Raw genomic sequence first — 19,532 nt, forward strand, 5'->3', positions numbered from 1 at the left:
TTGTTTGTTTTGACAAAGGAAAATAAAGGCTAATGAAGGGGGTAGGGAACGTTAAGCCGTGTTTTACGCAGTGAGTAATTGAGCACATTGATTGACGTGTGAGTGCCAAAAGGCGCAGACGCTTTCCGATTGGCCGACGCGCACTTCACAATCTCTTCTTGTTTCCAAGCTGCGCTACTCTAGACAGTTATCTTTGCAGGCGCTTGTGTGAGTCAGTAGCAGCAGAAGGGAACAGAACAGCGGGGCTGCAACAAGAGGAGGCAGGAGTGGAGTTACACTGAAACCTGAAACTTTCTACTCAGAGAGCATTTATCAACTGGACTCTTTGAGCTTTTCTCCATTTTATTTTTCTCTTGAACAGGTCTGTTCTATTCTACAGTCAAAGCTCCATTGTGAGCTGCATCTTACTTTTATTCAGCAGACTCTCCTCTGTTGTGAACAATGAGGTCCATTGCACCATTGTGCTGTTGGAGAATCATCCCTCTGGCTTTGACCATGGCACTGGTGTCTATGAGCAAAGCGTCTGAGTATGAATACCTGAGCTGGAAATCGGACATGTACAATGGTGGCCGCAGCTATGGCAAGCCTCCTCAGTGTGTGGATATCCCAGAGGACCTGAGGCTGTGTCACAATGTGGGCTACAACCAGATGCTGCTGCCTAACCTACTGGAGCATGAGACTATGGCTGAGGTAAAGCAGCAGGCGGGCAGCTGGGTGCCCCTGGTGCATAAGAGCTGCCACCCGGGTACCCAGGTGTTCCTCTGCTCCCTGTTTGCCCCAGTGTGCCTGGAGCGCCCCATATACCCCTGCCGTTGGCTGTGTGAGGCTGTACGGGACGGCTGCACCCCTATCATGGAGTCGTTCGGCTTCCCCTGGCCTGAGATGCTCACCTGCGACAAGTTTCCTCAGGACGAAGTCTGCATTGCCATGACTGCACCCAACGCCACTGAAGCCACAAAACCCACAGGTAAGGCTATACCTACCTACCTACCTACCTACCTACCTACCTACCTACCAACCAGCAGGCAGCATGCCTGCCATCATATAATCATATAATTATATATATAATTACATATAGAATCCCATGTCACCAAGTGCCAGTCATGTTTCCATGTGCTAGTCTGGTACCAGATCTGAAACTGACACATTGCTTGGCATAATATGTAAAAAGCTGAGGTGTTGGCTAGGAGTTTGTAATCTGTATTGTTGAATGTACATTATGTTCTTCACTTGGAAGCAGTTTTTATTACAATTTATAAAAATGTGATGCATTTTGTGGATAAAGCATGATAATCTATAATAATCATGATCAAATATCTGTATATTTTTTTTACCATGTATTGTGGAATACAAAAGCAATGTGAAGCACAGCATAGTATCTTATAGGGCAGGCTCAACAGTATCCTATGGAGCAGGCTCAAAATAGTATCCTATAGGGCTGGCTCAACATAGTATCCTATAGGGCATGCTCAACATAGTATCCTATAGGGCAGGCTCAACATAGTATCCTATAGGGCAGGCTCAACATAGTATCCTATAGGGCAGGCTCAACATAGTATCCTATAGGGCAGGCTCAACATAGTATCCTATAGGGCAGGCTCAACATAGTATCCTATAGGAGCAGGCTCAACATAGTATCCTATAGGACAGACTCAACATAGTATCCTATAGGACAGACTCAACATAGTATCCTATAGGGCAGACTCAACATAGTGTCCTATAGGGCAGGCTCAACAATATCCTATGGAGCAGGCTCAAAATAGTATGCTATAGGGCAGGCTCAACATAGTATCCTATAGGGCAGCTCAATAGAGCTGCAGTACTTGACTGAGATAACAAACAGTCACTACTTTGAAATAGTGTGACAATCGACACCCATGCAGTTCTTCAGGCGGCAGAATGTTGTTTCAGGGGTTTGTTGATGTCAAACCTGATGCAAATGAACCATTCCCAACCTTTTGGGGTAATTTTTCCCATGACTGCTTAGATTACCTCTAGATTAGATTATCGAGAAAAAAAATGTAAGAGCGAGATAACTAAATAAAGGTTTTGCTATTTCAGAGCACTAACAAGACTACGCTGTCTTTACCAAGAGAGAACCTCTCTTTGTAGCAAATGTTAAGTTGCTTGCTATTGACAAAGAGAAGTGATGTTGTAATTAATATTGTAGCCTAATACTCCTTTAACAGATGGTAGCAATTTATTTCAAGGTGAAATTTATGAACTGGGAGGCAGTCCAGCCACAGAACTAATACCTCCATTAAAGACCATTTTATATTGACGTCTTAACTACTGGCCTCTTCCTTTGAACCCCCCCAAAAAGTCAACTCACCAGACAGAAACAACATGTATAGTTTAATTTGAATAGCAGATACAAACGTATATGAATTATGAACACGTAAATACCAGAGGGACAATGATGAGGAGAGAAAAAAAAAACAGACTATCAATTCTGCTAATGTAATAAACTGTGTTTCAAGGCTACAGTGAACTCCCACAGACATCAGGTCCTTGATGCCTATCTGCCTGCAGGGATACTTGGCTCGAGACTGCCATAATCTCACTGGGATTGCGTCCCAACCCTATTTCCTAGTGCACTAATTTTCACCAGGACCCATAGGGCTCTGGTTAAAAGTAGTGCACTATACAGGAAATATGACACCATTTGGGATGCAACCACAGTTTCTGGACAGAGTTATGTTCAGAAGGCCTAGAACTACCTACAGATGTAGGATCTTAATTTGATCACTATGTTGTTGCTGAGAATTTTCCTGTACAGAAAACGCTAACTTGTAGTGTATTCAAGGTTTTAAAAGGTTTCTAAAGTTTGTAATTTCCACTTTAAAATGTTAGACTTGATTTGCCCTAACGAAAAACGTATCAACCCCTACAAAAAATGTCCAGTCATTATAATCCACATAATAATTTACATTACCTGTTTCTTCAGGATAATTTTCTTGCTGTAGCAAACTGGCTCAAATTAAGATCCTACATCTGTAACAGCTTGGGGCTAACAATAAGTCAGACATGTTTGTATACAAAAAAACATATTGAAACATGAGACTTTACATGTTGTGTTTATATTTTTGTTCAGTGTAAATGCTGCAGCCTTTCACAATCAAAGGACAAGTTTTGTCTAAAATTCTTGTTTCTGTCATGGGTTGTAATATTTTATTGCCATGTCAGTGTCCCTGGCAGGAACGAGTAGAATCTCTCTTGGAGCGAGTTGGAAAGGCTGCTCTGCTCTTTTCTAGAGGTGTCCCAGAAGGGGAAGTACAGCCACCTCATGCAGATTTCTCATAAATTAAAAAGGACTTTCCATCATCAACCTCCTTACATTTCTGCGTTGTATATGCAGGCTGCAAAACAATGTTAGCTTAGTGCTAAAACATTTGCTATATTCTGAACATGAATAGCTCGGTCTTACAGCGAACTGATATGGTGACTGGTGACTTTCCAGTCCAGCACCCGATGAAGAGGTCTTTATCGCTCTGTGGTGCTGCAGTTACACAGCACTTACTGTATATCTGAGGTAGTCCCTCTGTAACTGGGATGTGTTGGGCCGAGGGGGGCCAACATGGTGGTGTGTGTGGGCAGGAGCCCAGCAGCCTGAGAAAAGGCTCCTCTTGGAGCTCTGGGACCACACAGAGATCCACAGGTGTGCCCCAAATGGCACCCTATTCCCTATGTAGTGTACTACTTTTGACTAGGACCCATAGGCCTCTAGTCAAAAGTAGTGCACTACATAGGGAATAGAGTGCCATTTGGAACACAGACAGTCTCCAGAGGTCACCTGTTGTGATATGGGTCGGCACTTGCGATAAATAAATCAGAAAGTGTTTGCCCAGTCAGAAGCCCAGCAGGCCACAGAGTCGGTCTTGTTTTAACCCCACTCTTCTCATTACAGGGCCGTTAATGTCTGTGTTGTTCTGCATCTTCATCACTGTTGACTGACAGGAACTTAAAAACCCCGGGAGAATATGTGCTTTTTAGTGATGTACGAATCACTGTTCAGTTTAATGTGAAATGGGGGGGGGGGGGGAGAGAGAGAAATGCATTTGAATGAATAAAACATAAAATCAAAATTAGGTTAGAAGGTCATGTATTTTGATGTAAGTTATTTAAAGATCCTCTCCACTGCTGACTGCTAAACAAGTATGAAGCTAGTGACAATAGATTTAGAGTAGAAACAAATGTGAAATTGAAATATAGCCTCTTTGACTCTGTAAACAGTGCTTATTTTCACAAGTGCTTTGCACCTGGGTGTAACTTTCGTAAGCGTTTGTCAAACACACGCAATGGCCAACTGGCAATCACAAAAGAACAGGATAAGTGTGTGTAAATATGTATTTATATTTTACAGATGGTAAACCTCACAGTACTTCAAGTGTTGTTTTGGGGTTTAAAGCCAAGCTTTGCTAAGCTGTTTAAGAAAGAACATAACAGTTATTTAATTATTGAATAAATATCATTTTCATTAAATATTCATGAATGTCACTTGACAAAAACCCTATATAGCAAAAACAAAAAAGGCATTTCTGTCCATTGTTGGCCACTACGCAGTTAGAACCGTTCCTTATTTTTATTCATAATGTCAAAACATTCTAAAATGTTCATATGGAACTTGGCTCCTGTAACTAAAAATACGTGTATATGAAAGCCTGAGTGGAAGAGTTTCCAGTTTCAGTCAGTCATCTCTCTGTCTTCACAGTCAGTAATGTACCTTCTATAAAAGTCTCAGGTACATATAACAGTTCATGTGTGTGCATGTGTGTACACACACGCATTTCCACATGCTTACTGATAACTTACAGTAAAACAGACCTCCGAAGAGATCAAAACTAACCTCCAAATTACAATGGAATGATAGTCAGTCTTGGATATTGAGAAGACGACTGATATCCCCTATCATTTCATAAATCTAGCCAATAACGAGCATGCATTGTGTCCTGGAGGCCATAGTTATGACCTGCTATAAAAGCACAGGACATTCCAACTGAGGTCAGGTCGGTCATTTAAGAGTTTTACTGTCAAACAAGAACAAACGTCATTGGAGTTTGGATGAATAAGTTTGAGAGGAAAAACACCAGAGCAACTGACAACAGAGTGTACTCAGCACCTCTGACCACAATGTCAGGTGTCATCTTCACATACTGGAGGTGTTCACATAAGATTTCATCTGCAAGAGGGATTTGAAGCACAGGCAGGGAGATAGGTGGTAAAAGATCAAAAGTGTTACTACCATGGGAAACGAGCTGATGTCGAGGCAAATAGAGGTGTGAACAATGCTACAGTCTGTTAGGGATTCAGTTACTGGCAGCTGTTGTTCCCTTCAGATTGAATGGTGATTTTAGGGAAAGAAACAAAGTTTCACTGGTTTAGGGTTGAAAAAATTCCACTAACTTTCCCCAAATTCACAGTTATTCCAGAAATTCTGGTTGGTGGATACCAGATTTCTTGCTTATTCCCTTCTGATTTAGGGTATCTTCACAGGATTTCTTGGAGTTTTTGGAAAGTTACAGGAATTTTGCAACCCTACTCTTGTTCCATTTGTTCATGGCTGTTACTTGGTTGATTATTGTGACAGCGCTACATGTCCCGCCCTCTGAAAATACTCTCTCCTCCCTCCCTTCCACAGGTTACACCCCCATCTGTCCCCCATGTGACAACGAAATGAAAACAGACATCATTCTAGAGCACATGTGTGCCAGCGAGTTTGGTAAGAGTCTCCTAACCCTAACACTACCATTTTTCATTCCGTTTGTTAAGCATTTCCTAAAAATACAGAAGAAGAGACATACACACACGCACACACACACTCACACACAGCATGTTTTGCCATGACAAGTTTTCCTATGGGCTACTATACCTATGGATCGTGTTCGCCAACACAAGAGGTTGCACTCTCCATGGCATAGAAGCCTATACAAATGGAACCACATACAATGGAGAACTAAAGTATGTCTATACCTATAGCTCTGGAATTTGCCCCAGATCTAATGAGCCCTCCCTCCCACCTTTGGTCTGCAGCCCCTCAACGTACATTGTAAGATCTTTACAAGAGCAAGCTTCGAAAAGTTAAAGTGACACTCTTGCCAATAGGATTTCTTAGGTACATGCATTCCCTAACTCTTGCCATGCTGGCTACAGTAATGAGCTTGGTGCTTTGTCCCAGCTATAGATGATGTTCCATAGAGACCATAGCACCGCACAGTCATCTCTTTGTATGATCTTAAAAGTGTGGTCTTTAGTGGGGTTTATAAGTCTATTGGAAACAAAAAGCCTCTGAGAAGAAAAGCGAATTACTGTAGATTAACAGTTAGAAAATAATAAAAATGGGTCAGTCCCACAATAATTATCATGGTTAGTTTAGAGGATCATGGATTTAGTTCAAACTGACTGTGTATTTACAAAGTGCAATCTAGATCCATAATTATTATGCATACTTCTATGTCAAAAATATATACATGTTTCTACATATCTACGCATACCTCTTGAGCTGTCTGTATCCTCCTGACTAGTTGTTCTTTTTTTTATGAACTAAATATTCTTCTCTGCATAACTGAAAAAATGTGGGTAAAAGATTGAAAGGAATGTGAATCTTATTCAGTACATTTAGTTATTGCTTTAGTTATTAACAACCTTGGCAGCAATCATGCCAGCTAATATAGTTAGACAAGCTAGCAAATCTAACTTGATAGCCTGAAATGGCTTCTTGGTAGCTAATTATGAGGTAATGAGGTTGGGAGATTGGGAACCTATCTGCACTAGCTAAAACCAACTTCATGAAATTGCTAGGTGACTAGTAGTATTACAGAGAAACAAATATATATATATACAGTGCCTTCGGAAAGTATTCAGACCCCTTGACTTTTTCCACATTTTGTTATGTTACAGCCTTATTCTAAAATGGATTAAATAAAAACATTCCTCAGCAATCTACACACAATACCCCATAATGGCAAAGTGAAAACAGGTTTCTAGACATTTTTGCAAATATTTAAAAAATAAAAACCGAAATACCTTATTTACATAAGTATTCAGACTCGAAATTGAGCTCAGGTGCATCCTGTTTCCATTGATCATCCTTGAGATGTTTCTACAACTTGATTGGTGTCCACCTGTGGAAAATTCAATTGATTTGACATGATTTGGAAAGGCACACACCTGTCTATTTAAAGGTCCCACAGTTGACAGGTCATGTTAGAGCAAAAAACCAAGCCAAGAGGTCGAAGGAATTGTACGTAGAGCTCCGAGACAGTATTGTGTCAAGGCACAGATCTGGGGAAGGGTACCAAAATATTTTTGCACTATTGAAGGTCCCCAACAACACAGTGGCCTCCATCGTTCTTAAATGGAAGAAGATTGGAACCCCAAAGACTCTTCCTAGAGCTGGCCGATCGACCAAACTGAGCAATCAGGGAAGAAGGACCTTGGTCAGGGAGGTGACCAAGAACCCGATGGTCAATCTGACAGAGTTCCTCTGTGGAGATGGGAAAACCTTCCAGAAGGACAACCATCTCTGCAGCACCCCACCAAGCAGGCCTTTATGATAGAGTGGCCAGACGGAATCCACTCTTCAGTAAAAGGCACATGATAGCCTGCTTGGAGTTTACCAAAAGGCACCTAAAGACTCTCAGACCATGAGAAACAAGATTCTCTGGTCTGATGAAACCAAGATTGAACTCTTTGGCCAGAATGCCAAGCGTCACATCTGGAGGAAACCTCGTATCATCCCTAAGGTGAAGCATGGTGGTGGCAGCATGATGCTGTGGAGGTGTTTTTTTTCATCGGCAGGGACTGGGAGACTAGTCAGGATTGAGGCAAAGATGAACAGAACAAAGTACAGAGAGATCCTTGATGAAAACCTGCTCCAGTGGCTTCGAGAAAAGACTCTGAATGTCCTTGAGGGGCTCAGCCAGAGCCCGGACATGAACCCGATCGAACATCTCTGGAGAGACCTGAAAATAGCTGTGCAGCAGTGCTCCCCATCCAACCTGACAGAGCTTGATAGGATCTGCAGAGAAGAATGGGAGAAACTCCCCAAATACAGGTGTGCCAAGCGTGTAGCGTCCTACCCAAGAAGACTCGTGGCTGTAAACGCTGTCAAATGTGCTTCAACAAAGTACTGAGTAAAGGGTCTGAATACTTATGTAAATGTGATATTTCATTTTTAATACATTTGCAAACATTTCTAAAAACCAGTTTTTGCTTTGTCATTATGGGGTATTGTGCATAGATTGATGAGGAAAAATACAATACAATACATTTGAGAATAAGGCTGTAACTTAACAAAATATCGAAAAAGTCAAGTGGTGTGAATACTTTCCTTATATTAGAATTTTTTTAAATAGGGCAAATCTAGGGGGGGCGGCATGTGCCCCTATTTCCCTATGGGCATGATACCTTTGGATATATTGTGTATAGTATATGACCATAAACACATTGTTCAAGCATATTTTCAGTAAAGAACTGTTTCATGTTCCATAGATTTGCACAATTTTATGCTTGTTCGATGATACATTATTTTAAATAAACTCCTTGGTCAGTCACACATCATGGTCGAAAAAAGAGATATGTCTTTCATTATCAGAGAATTTATATAGCTTTGACCAACATTTCACCATGTCTACAATCTGACAGTACTCAGGGTAATTGTTCTTTCTGAGTATAACAATGCTGGGATTAGTATGTGAAATTGAAAAGATTTACACTTTGTATACTCCTGGGGATCATTCCTTCAGACATAATGGATTGATCTACCAACTGACCACCAAGTAAACTAATGTGAACCATCTTGAGAAAAATGTCCTCTTGGGGGTTACTACTATTAATTGACCTTGTTTTCTTGGCCATATGTTTGTTTCTCACAAAGTTACATATAGACTGGAAAAAGTTACTGCCTTAATCCGCTAGAAAAACAGAGCTTGGGAGTTTCTCTTTTAAATGCTAATATTCTGTAACTAATGAATTGGAGCCCTAAAGTCTTTATTTAGGAGGTATTTAAAGCTGTAAATTGGGATGTTTGTTCTGCTGTCTGACCTTCTGGAGGTGTCAGCAGGGTTGCAAGTTAAAGCTTAATTCCTATTGGTCCAAATCTCAGTCTCTGTCACAGGGGACTGATGTCACATGTATGGGAATGTCTTTCTGCTTGTCTGGCTGCTTGACAGCCCATCCCATCCACAGTGTGCCAATGCAGTGTAGCAAAAATTTAGAATGTTTTGTTTTTCTATGCAATTAAAATGCATTGATAGTTTCTCGCATGCAGGGACACTGTCAATTCAACACACCTTGAGGCAGTGATTGTATGCAGTGAGAATGTGCACACGTTTACGTGATGCTGTGCCTTATTTTAAATTGGCCTCCAAGTTTTTGTTGGTTTCCAAATCCATTCCAACCACCAGACCTTGGGAAGACGGACTTTCTGCACATCTTCTTTCAGAGTTGTTCTCAGGGAAAGCTAATGCACAAAGCTATGTGCAGCATTTTAAATGAATTGTCCCATTCTTACACTGTAATGATGGGCCTCACTTTTCTGTTCTCAGAAACTTGTCCCTGGTTTGCCAAACGAAAGTGGCACGTTGGTCTGTTTCATCTCTGATTAAGACAGATGTTGTTTTGATTGCTTGTCATAATGTCTTTAACGCTTGACGTCTGAGTTTATCCAGGCAGGCGAGCATGGCCTCTGACAATGACTGTTAAATTAGACTTTTATTGCATCCATTAGACCCAATCACTGCAGGAGTGGCCCACAAAGGGAGAGTCCCAACTCCCATGAGAAAAAAGGGATGTGTCCAAAATTACTCCCTATTCCCTATATAGTGCACTATTTTTGACCAGGGTTCATATGGTTCTGGTCAAAAGTAGTTCACTATGTAGGGACTAGAGTGCCATTTGGGATAGACCAGGGGCTGCTCTGCTTGCTGTGTGGCAATGCCATGGGCTATAGTGGTGGGTTTGCTTTGCTGTACCAGTTGGGCAACATGTAAACAAGAAATGTTTATGCTAGATGTTCTAATTGGCTAAAGAAATGAGAGAAGAGGTTTCTAAAATGGCTGCCACAGGTTAATCAATAACTGAAGCATAACCTATGCTTTTAGCTTGACACACAACTGCGGGACTAACATTTGGTTATGTTTTTTTTATGAAGCAGTACTGTTGAGCACATTGTATTATTTTAGATTGTAGTGGGGCAAAAATGTGAATCAATATTTGTCTGAAAGGTTTCTCTTATTTTGTCCTAAAACTCATGCAAGGATGGGCTTGACTCGAAAACAACTATTATATGGTGTGAAAGATCTGTCATTAATGTTGTGAGAGGAGAGCGAAATGGGTGAAATGTGAAGCAATTATGACATGATTTTATAAAGATCAATTTTTACCTCAACAAAGCATCTGGTCACGTGACTCATGAGCCAATCTATTATTATGCTTTCATCACAGCACTTTTGGTCAGACCAAAAGGGATAGGGATAGCTTATAATAGATGTAGATTGATAAGTTAAGAGCACTACTCTAGACTTTCACTATGCAATATCCTGCCTGCTTTGCAAGCAAGAGATGCTGAATGTACTTTTTATCACTAATATTCACATGGGTATATAGACATACATTTACATGTACAGTTTAACTGTAGCGGCAATGGCATAATCTTAGTCAAAATTCACCTATACCAGGCCTAACTTCAGACTGTGTAGTTGAAAGGCTACCTCAGTCAGGGCAGTTAGCTGGAGGAATCTGTGATTTACATAGAAGTCAGTTTTATTAATCTGCGTAGACTAATCATGTCAGAAATTTGCCTCTGCTGGCACAGAATGAGCATTTTTTTCTCACTAAAATGCTCAGTTCCTGGAAAGATCTCATTGCGAAAGGTCTGTTCTCATTTAACAGAACCCATGTTAACAGAATCCAGTGTGAAACCTATATGAAAAAAAATACATATACAGTGCTTTCAGAAAGTATTCATACCCCTTGACTTATTCCACATTTTGTTGTGTTACAGCTTGAATTCAAAACAGATCAAATATTTTTTTGGCTAACATATCTACACACAATACCCCATAAGTGAAAACATGCTTTTAGGCATTTTAGAAAATATATTGAAAATGAAATACAGAAATATCTCATTTACATTAGTATTCACACCCAAATCAAGACTTTGTAGAAGCACCTTTGGCTGCAATTACAGCTGTGAGTCTTTCTGGGTAAATCTCTTAAGAGCTTTCCACACCTGGATTGTGCAACATTTGCCCATTATTATTTTCACAATTCTTCAAGCTCTGTCAAGTTGGTTGTTGATCATTGCTAGACAACCATTTTCAGGTCTTGCCAGAGATTTTCAAGTAGATTTAAGTCAAAACTGTAACTCGGCAACTAAGGAATATTCACTGTCTTCTTAGTAAGCAACACCAGTGTAGATTTGGCCTTGTGTTTTAGGTTATTGTCCTGATGAAATGTGAATTCATCTCCTAGTGTCTGGTGGAAAGCAGACTGAACCAGGTTTTGCTCTGGGATTTTGCCTGTGCATAGCTCCATTTCATTTCTATTTTATCCTGAAAAACTCCCCAGTCCTTAACGATTAGAAGCATACCCATAACATGATGCAGCCACCACTATGCTTGAAAGTATGGAGAGTAGAACTCAGTAATGTGTTGTATTGGGTTTGCCCCAAACATAACACCTTTGTATTCAGGACACAAAGTGAATTGCTTTGCCTGATGTTTTGCAATATTACTTTAGTGCTTTGGTGCAAACAGGGTGCAAGTTTTGGAATATTTTTTATTATGTACAGACTTCCTTCTTTTCACTCTGTTAATTAAGTTAGTATTGTGGAGTAACTACAATGTAGTTGATCCATCCTCAGTTTTCTGCTATCAAGCCATTAAACTATGTAACTGTTTTAAAGTCGCCATTAGTTTTCTTCCTCTCCGGCAACTGAGTTAGGAAGGACACCTGTATTTCTGTAGTGACCGGCTGTATTGATACACCATTCAAAGTGTAATTAATAACTGCACCATGCCAAAAGGGATATTCAATGTCTGAGTTTGTCTTTGTGGTTGAATCTGTATTTGAAATGAACTGCTCGACTGAGGGACCTTACAGATAATTGTATGCGTGGGATACAGAGATGAGGTAGTCATAAAAAAAAATCATGTTAAACACTATTATTGCACACAGAGTGAGTCCATTTAACTTATTATGTGACTTGTTAAGCAACTTTGTACTCCTGAACTTATTTAGCTTTGCCATAACAAAGGGGTTGAATACTTATTGACTCAAGACATTTCAGCTTTTCATTTTTGCCCGTACTACAGACAGCTATATCAGTCCACTAATAAAGGACTAGTAAAGGCCCAGTGCACTACTTTGTGAGGGGTGAATATTCATTTTTTTCAGGAGGTGCTGCAGCACCCTCAGCACCCCTACTTCTCGGCGCTATGCTGTCACATGACCTGAATTCTCATTTTAATATGGTAAAATTATTCATTTTTAAATATTTATTGCAAAAGAAACATATAAAAGTCATAGTGTAAAAGCAGATGAGCTGGTTCTACTCTTTTTGGCCATTTTCTGGTGTTTTGTGGTGAAAAACTGTACAATTATATATATTTTTTATGAATCTTACATTCAATTGCCCCTCCCTGTTGCACACAACAAGCTTCCTTTCCCCCTTTCCCCCTGGATTCATGGCTGATTTAACTACTAATTACCAGCTGGAGAGCCGTTACAAACGCTCCATAAGACAGCTAACCATTCGCTGTAGAGCCGTATAATACTACTCATTGGAAGCACACGACGAAGACCTACACTTTGAGCGTTGTACAATGTATAGTTTTTTTTAACCTTTTGAGATGGGAAAACATGTTTTTTTTTAATGAAGTTGAACATGTGCTCTTTATGACATAATAAACAAATTAGGTGAAATCAAAAGTTTATTTTTTTTTTCTAAAGGGAAGAGAGGCTTATTACTATTGTGTGCCATTGTTTGAAGTCATGAATAATAGCTTCCTTCCAATCTCACAATCACATTTTGACATTCTCAGGCGAGTTTATCTAAATAAAGTTGGATTATTTTAAGGCGAAAGCTTTTCATGCTTTTTGGTTGGATACAGGACAATCTGGCAGAGGAAGTATACATGTGTTTGTAAAAGACATGGAGGAAGAGAAATGTGTTGGTTTTTAAGTAGAAGGGTTGTTTCTTGAAAGTCTGCTTGACCATATGCACAGTGACCCAAGTTTTTGTTTATCTCTGAATAACTGAACTGTATTTTTAGCTTCGGTCCAATTAAAGAGTGAATATAAAGACAAACAACAAAATCCACAGTTCAGTTAACCAAACATTATGTGTTGGGTGATCATGATCAACCATGAGGAAAATAACATATTTCAAATAGAATTGGAGATAGCCATCCAGCTAGCTAAACTCCTCCCAGTCCCTTGTTCCTAAGATATCCTGATGAATATATTTCTAAACATCAGTGCTGTCTACTCTGCTGATGGTTTTATGGTACATCCCACTCAACACTTTGTTCCCACCATGATTTATCTCCATACTTAAACTTTTACTACCACAGCTCTTTGTTACACAACTCCAGACCACTTCAATTCAAACCCACCATGCCCTACTTCTGACAGCTGGCTTTCTCTCTGGTGGTATAGGTAATTGCACCATCCATTCCTCCCCATGCTAATGGAATAAACGAAAGTGCAGCAGCCCCGGCCCTGATCTAGACTGATCACATAGGGCGCGTCCCAAATGGCACCCTATTCCGTATATAGTGCCCTACTTTTGACCAGGGCCCGTACAAGCCAGGTGAAAAGTAGTGAACTATGTAAGGAATAGAGTGTAATTTGGGAAGTAGACATTGGTTCACCGACTAGACAGGTTCCATGGTTGTGAATGGCCGAGGGCTGTGTTATTCCACGGTTGTGAATGGGCCCATGCCCAACTTACCCGCTCCTGCTGGGTTTATGACACCATCTTAGCTGTCTGAAAGCCTCTCTAAACCAGAAGATGAAATCAGGTCAAGGGTCGGGGAGAAAGGTTACAGCCTAGATGCCCACAAACTTTACAGCATTGCCGATTGATAGAGAGAGTTTGAGTGCTTCAATTTGTCCAAACCTGAGACCAACGACAGATGGAGATAATGTTGAAGATAGAATGAGAGATGAAGCGCAGTGTTTATGCAGTGTTTCCTATTTTCGCTCTGGTAACTTTGAATGTTTGAGAAATGATTGTAACACTCGTGTCAGATGATAGTTTGGGGTGAATAGTTTACCGAAACAGGGGCCCAGAATATTAGATTAAATAGTAACATGAATTCTAGTTAAACTGCCCCGAAGGCACTACTGATCAATGACTGAACCTTTCCCCTGAACAGTTAAAACCATAACCTACCTGGTCAGTCACTGTGCTGTACACTTTGGCAGGCCAGGGAGATATGCACACAAGCAACACAAGGTGCAAAGAAAGTTCAGCACAGAGTTTAAACTGGATTTATCCAGATAAAGTGGTTTCAGGGGTGGGCTAGACCTTATCTTTTATGACTCGCTAATTATGAAAGCTGCTCATTTTGATTTCATTTAACACTAAGCCCTCCTCACAGAGACTTTTCATGGACCAGAGATGGAGGATAAAAGGTCCTAATCCCGACCATGTGCACCGTTAATACCTGGAAAAACCACTGGGACTGTTCTTTTTCTAACACTTTAATTGGCAATGGGAAGATAGATGGGGCAATAGTTGAACCCTAAATCATGGTACCTATAGTTCATGTAGAGTTCAGATATAGTAGTCTATATTAGCTATTGAATGCATGTTATGGTGCATATTATGGTGCATTTTAAGTAGGGGCCTATTTAGAGTTCAGATATATAGCAGTAGACTATATTTCCTACACCAGTCTTTACCCCTATCTGTAAGCTACACTGATAATAATGTATGTTGTTTTCGTTAAGTGTTCTTATTTTTTAATCAGATTTTCAAAGACAGATCAGCCAGCACCACATCTCGAGCAGCAGTCAGTTTACCAAGTGCAGGAGCAAATCCCTGTATTAAAAGATCACCAGATGGTTATTAATCCGGCCCATAGATCAATGGAGTGGAATCACAGCAATGTGCCATACATTCCCCTTATTACCATGTACTGAAGTCACCTGCACTCATGCAGTAGCCTGCTTTACTGTGTGGGGAGATGAAGAGGTAGGCCAATACCCATAGAGGCTGAGTCTACATTTTATTTATTTATGTTATTTAACTAGGCAAGTTAGTTAAGAACAAATTCTTATTTACAATGACAGCCTCCCCATGCCAAACCCTAACAACACTGGGCCAATTGTGTACCGCCGTATGGGACTCCCAATCACAGCCAGTTGTGATACAGCCTGGAATTGAACCAGGGTCTGTAGTGACACCTCTAGCACTGAGATGCAGTGCCTTAGACTGCTGCGCCACTCGGGAGCCCAAATGTCACTCTATGTGCCCTGGTTAAAAGTAGTGCACTATACAGGGAATAGGGTGCCATTTGAGATACATGAATAGATGCTGAGATTTGGACCACCATGGGGTTGACTCGTGCACAATTTCAGAAGGGGAGGTGGAGGAAACAAAGAGATTAGCAGGTTAAATAGAGTTTAGTGAAAGATCAGACAGATTAAGCGAAATCAGAGGCCCGGTGTGGGATTTGGAGAGATAAAAAAAAAAAAAGATTATTATTCAGACATTTGGTGGGTGTAAAATTGTGGCAATACTTGGCCACATATCAAGAGACGATGAAAGGCAAGGTTACAATGTACTATAGCATCAAATGTTTTACTTTCTTTCAGTGACAATCAGTGGTGATATTGATGTGGTAGTAGTGGTATTGAACATAAGGGTAGGGTTAGTGTTGCAACATCCCAGCAGCTTTCCCAAAATGTCCAGGTCTTCCAGAAAACCTGGTTGGAAGATTGCTAGAGTCAGAAGTAATAAGCAGGAAATCTGGAATCTTCCAACCATGATAAAAAAATGATCAAAAATATTTGGGGGTAAATTTCGAATAATCTTTCAACCCTATGTGTTGCATTTTACATCTACCTGAAGATCATTCATCTCCCTCAATATATCTCAAGTCTAGCTCAGGGAGTAGGGATCCTTCACTAAAACCAATGAGCTAGATAGAGGGTACTTAGGAGAACAAAACCCCAGTTCCTGTTACATCTGGAGGGGCACAGGGGAATTTGAACATTCCTGTCTATTGAAAGTATTTTTATTTATTTTACTTGGCAAGTCAGTTAAGAACAAATTCTTATTTTACAATGATGGCCTACCCCGGCCAAACCCTCCCATAACCACACTAGGCCACTTGTGCGCCAGCTTATGGGACTCCCGATCACAGCCAGTTTTGATACAGCCCAGGATCAAACTAGGGTATGTAGTGATGCCTCTAGCACAGAGATGCAGTGCCTTAGACCGCTGTGCCACTCGGGAGCCCAATGAAAAGAATAGGAAATGTAGACAGATCAGTTTCCCATAGAGATGGGATATGTTACGAATTTTCAAATCGTATGATATGTTATTAATTCTAGCTAGGTGGCTAACGTTAGCTGGTTGGCTAACGTTAGCTATGCTATGGGTTAGGGTTAAGGTTGAGGTTAGGAGTCAGCTTAAATGGTTAAGGTTAGGGAAAGGTTAGCAAAATGGGTTATGGTTAGGGTAAGGGTTAGATAAAAGGGTTAAGGTTAGGGTTAGGGGAAGGGTTAGCTAAGATGCTAAGTAGTTACAATGTAGCTAAAAATGTAGTAAGTAGTTTAAAAGTTGCTCAAATTGTCCGTAATAAGATTCGAACTCACAACCTTTGGGTTGCTAGACGTTCTTGTTATAGGATTAGGGGAAGGGTTAGCTAACATCCTAAGGAGTTGCAAAGTAGCTAAAAAGTAGCATGTAGTTGAAAAATTGCTAAAATTGTCCAGAATGAGATTCAAACTCACAATCTTTGGGTTGCTAGATGTTTGTGTTATACGCCTACACATCCATTCCGAGGTTCTTGCCTTAAGTAACCATCTGTCTTATGTACCCGTACATAACATATCACACTAATTTGATTGGCCCGGATTTACATTTACTATGTTACGTCTAGTCTATGAGACCAGGCTGCTTTCCTTAATGGTCCTTGGTGTCTGGGGCCTAGCTATCTAACCAATGATACCCTCTGCTCTGCAACCCAACCTTTCGGCTTGGTGTCTTGTCACAGAGTCCCTGGCTCTGGCACAATGCATACACAGGGATTATATGACTGTCATTCTGTTCTGACATTAAATATTAACACGGCTAAAAGGAAAAGTGCCTCAGGCTAACCACAGATATGATTCAACATTCTGAGCTAGCCCACAAGCTAAACATTTATCGTAACATATAAAATGATACACATGTTAATGTTTTAACAACGCCTTCTTTCTTTTGATGTCTATTTGATTGTAGCTATCAAGACCAAGATCAAGGAGGTGATACGGGAAGGAATGGACCGCAAGGTGATTCTGCAGAAAAGGAAGAAGCCGTTGAAACTGGGCCACCTGAAGAAGAAAGACCTAAAGAATCTGGTTCTGTACCTGAAGAATGGAGCCGACTGCCCCTGCCAGCAGCTGGACAACCTGGGCAACACCTACCTGATCATGGGCCGCAAGGTGGACAAGCAGTTCCTCCTGACAGGCATCCACAAGTGGGACAAGTCCAGCAAAGAGTTCAAAAAGGCCATCAAGAAACTTAAGACCCACAAGTGTCCAGCTTTCGAGAATGTCTTCAAATAATCCGACCAAGCCTTTCCAGAAGCATCTCATCATCATGTTACAGAGGAACTTGCACAACCAAACAACCCACATTTGTTTAGCTTTTTATTGTTTTTGTTTATATATCTATATATATCTTTGTATATTTACAGACCTGCTTTGAATTTCCTGTCGTCCATTTTCCAGTTGAGCAGTGCTATCATTGAGACCTGGTGGGTTTCCAGTTATCTGAAAAAGTAAATGACACTGCGCCCACTTCCTCCTGTACTGAAACCGTTTCCACTTTTGTATGTAGATATTTGTGTTACACACTCCCTGAATGTGCAGTAAAAAGACCACAATTCAGTGAGTTCTGCTGAAATGGATGGACTTGCTCCTATTGCTCTGAACATGTATTAGTAGATCATAGAATTTACAATTAGATCATATTGAATCGATCATACAGAATCAACAATTACTTGTATTTTAGCTTTAAAAGCCACATCATAGAGAAGGTCATTGAATAACTTATTGACAATAGTATGATAGTGTGTTTTCACCGGATTGTCTCATCAAAATAATGACTGCACTACAGTTGATTTTAAGAATTTCATCCTCTCTTCAGTTGCCTCATTTGTTTCACATTTTCTTTGACTTGAAAAAATATATACATATGTTAATCCAATCAATTCCAGTACATCAACTGCATCGTCTGAGTCAAAATAACTTTTGCCTAATGGTACAGTGTATGAAATGTACTTTATAGCAAACTCTGTATGATGCAGTATGCATTGTTCAGTACTTCAATTCAAATGCAAATCAGTTTCTTGAGTGGTTGCTCCGGTATATAGTAGAATAATGAAATCCCTTGCATTTGTATATGATGTCAGATAATATTTGACCAAAGTTTTGTTTATTTTTTGTTAATGCAGTCTTAAATTGCTATCCCTCTAGATTGACGTTCATTAAGTTTGTGACAACTTTGTGCTGCCTCACATTTTGAAAGTGCCAACAGTGGATTGACAAATCTGTATTTTTGATTGTTTCGTTCAGTATTGCTGATCCATCTTAGCACTATCACGTTCAATGACTGAAAATGTGAATGCCTGCAGTCTATTTCTGCCACTTGTTATGTACATACACATTTTACATAAATATAGAAAACAATGAAAAGTTGTCTGGAATCTTTTTTCCATTTCACATTGTGTGACCTATACCATTTTTTGTAGAGATATCACTCCTAGTCTTGTTTGCTCTCAATCAGTTGAAGGTGGAATGAAGTACCAAGTGTGGCTTGAATTACAATGATACCCATGGCTTATACTCATACACCACAGAAATAAAATGGGAAATCACATTCAGGGCACGGTACTATACAGTTAATTGTATGGAATGTCAGCTTCCTGCGTGTAATGTCCATAATGATTTTCAAACCCCCATACTATTCGCACATGTTGGGAATTCTTGGCTTTGCCTTTTTTCAAAGTTATTCTGATACCTTAGGCCTGCATGTAGACCATGGTACGATCTAAAACTTCCAAAGGGCGCTGCTCCGTGGCGACCTGCAGCTTGTGTGTTGTGTTTGGCGTTTTGTTCATGTATGCACAGAGCTGCAAACCAAATTTCCCCATGGGGATGATAGTCATTGTCTTATCTTAAAAAACTGACACACTGACACAAATCTGTGCCCTTAACTCCTCTAACACATACTATATGCATCATGTACACAATGGGTTAACATACTGTACTTGAGTTTTAATGCTAGTTAAACCTAATTGTCACGGATTTAT

The 19,532-nt window shown here is 40.2% G+C and overlaps 1 protein-coding gene across 1 annotated transcript; it reads left to right on the top strand.

Moving 5' to 3' along the window:
• Positions 1 to 208: 208 nt before the first annotated feature.
• Positions 209 to 18,124, top strand: LOC106585130 (secreted frizzled-related protein 1-like). The gene is made up of 3 exons (XM_014170992.3): positions 209 to 967; positions 5,639 to 5,719; positions 17,459 to 18,124. Exons 1-3 carry the CDS (start codon positions 442 to 444, stop codon positions 17,782 to 17,784), a joined length of 933 nt encoding a protein of 310 aa, XP_014026467.1. The 5' UTR covers positions 209 to 441; the 3' UTR covers positions 17,785 to 18,124.
• Positions 18,125 to 19,532: the final 1,408 nt, after the last annotated feature.

This window comes from Salmo salar, chromosome 24 (genome assembly GCF_965601325.2).
Source record: "Salmo salar chromosome 24, fSalSal1, whole genome shotgun sequence".
Classification (NCBI taxonomy): Eukaryota; Metazoa; Chordata; class Actinopteri; order Salmoniformes; family Salmonidae; genus Salmo; species Salmo salar.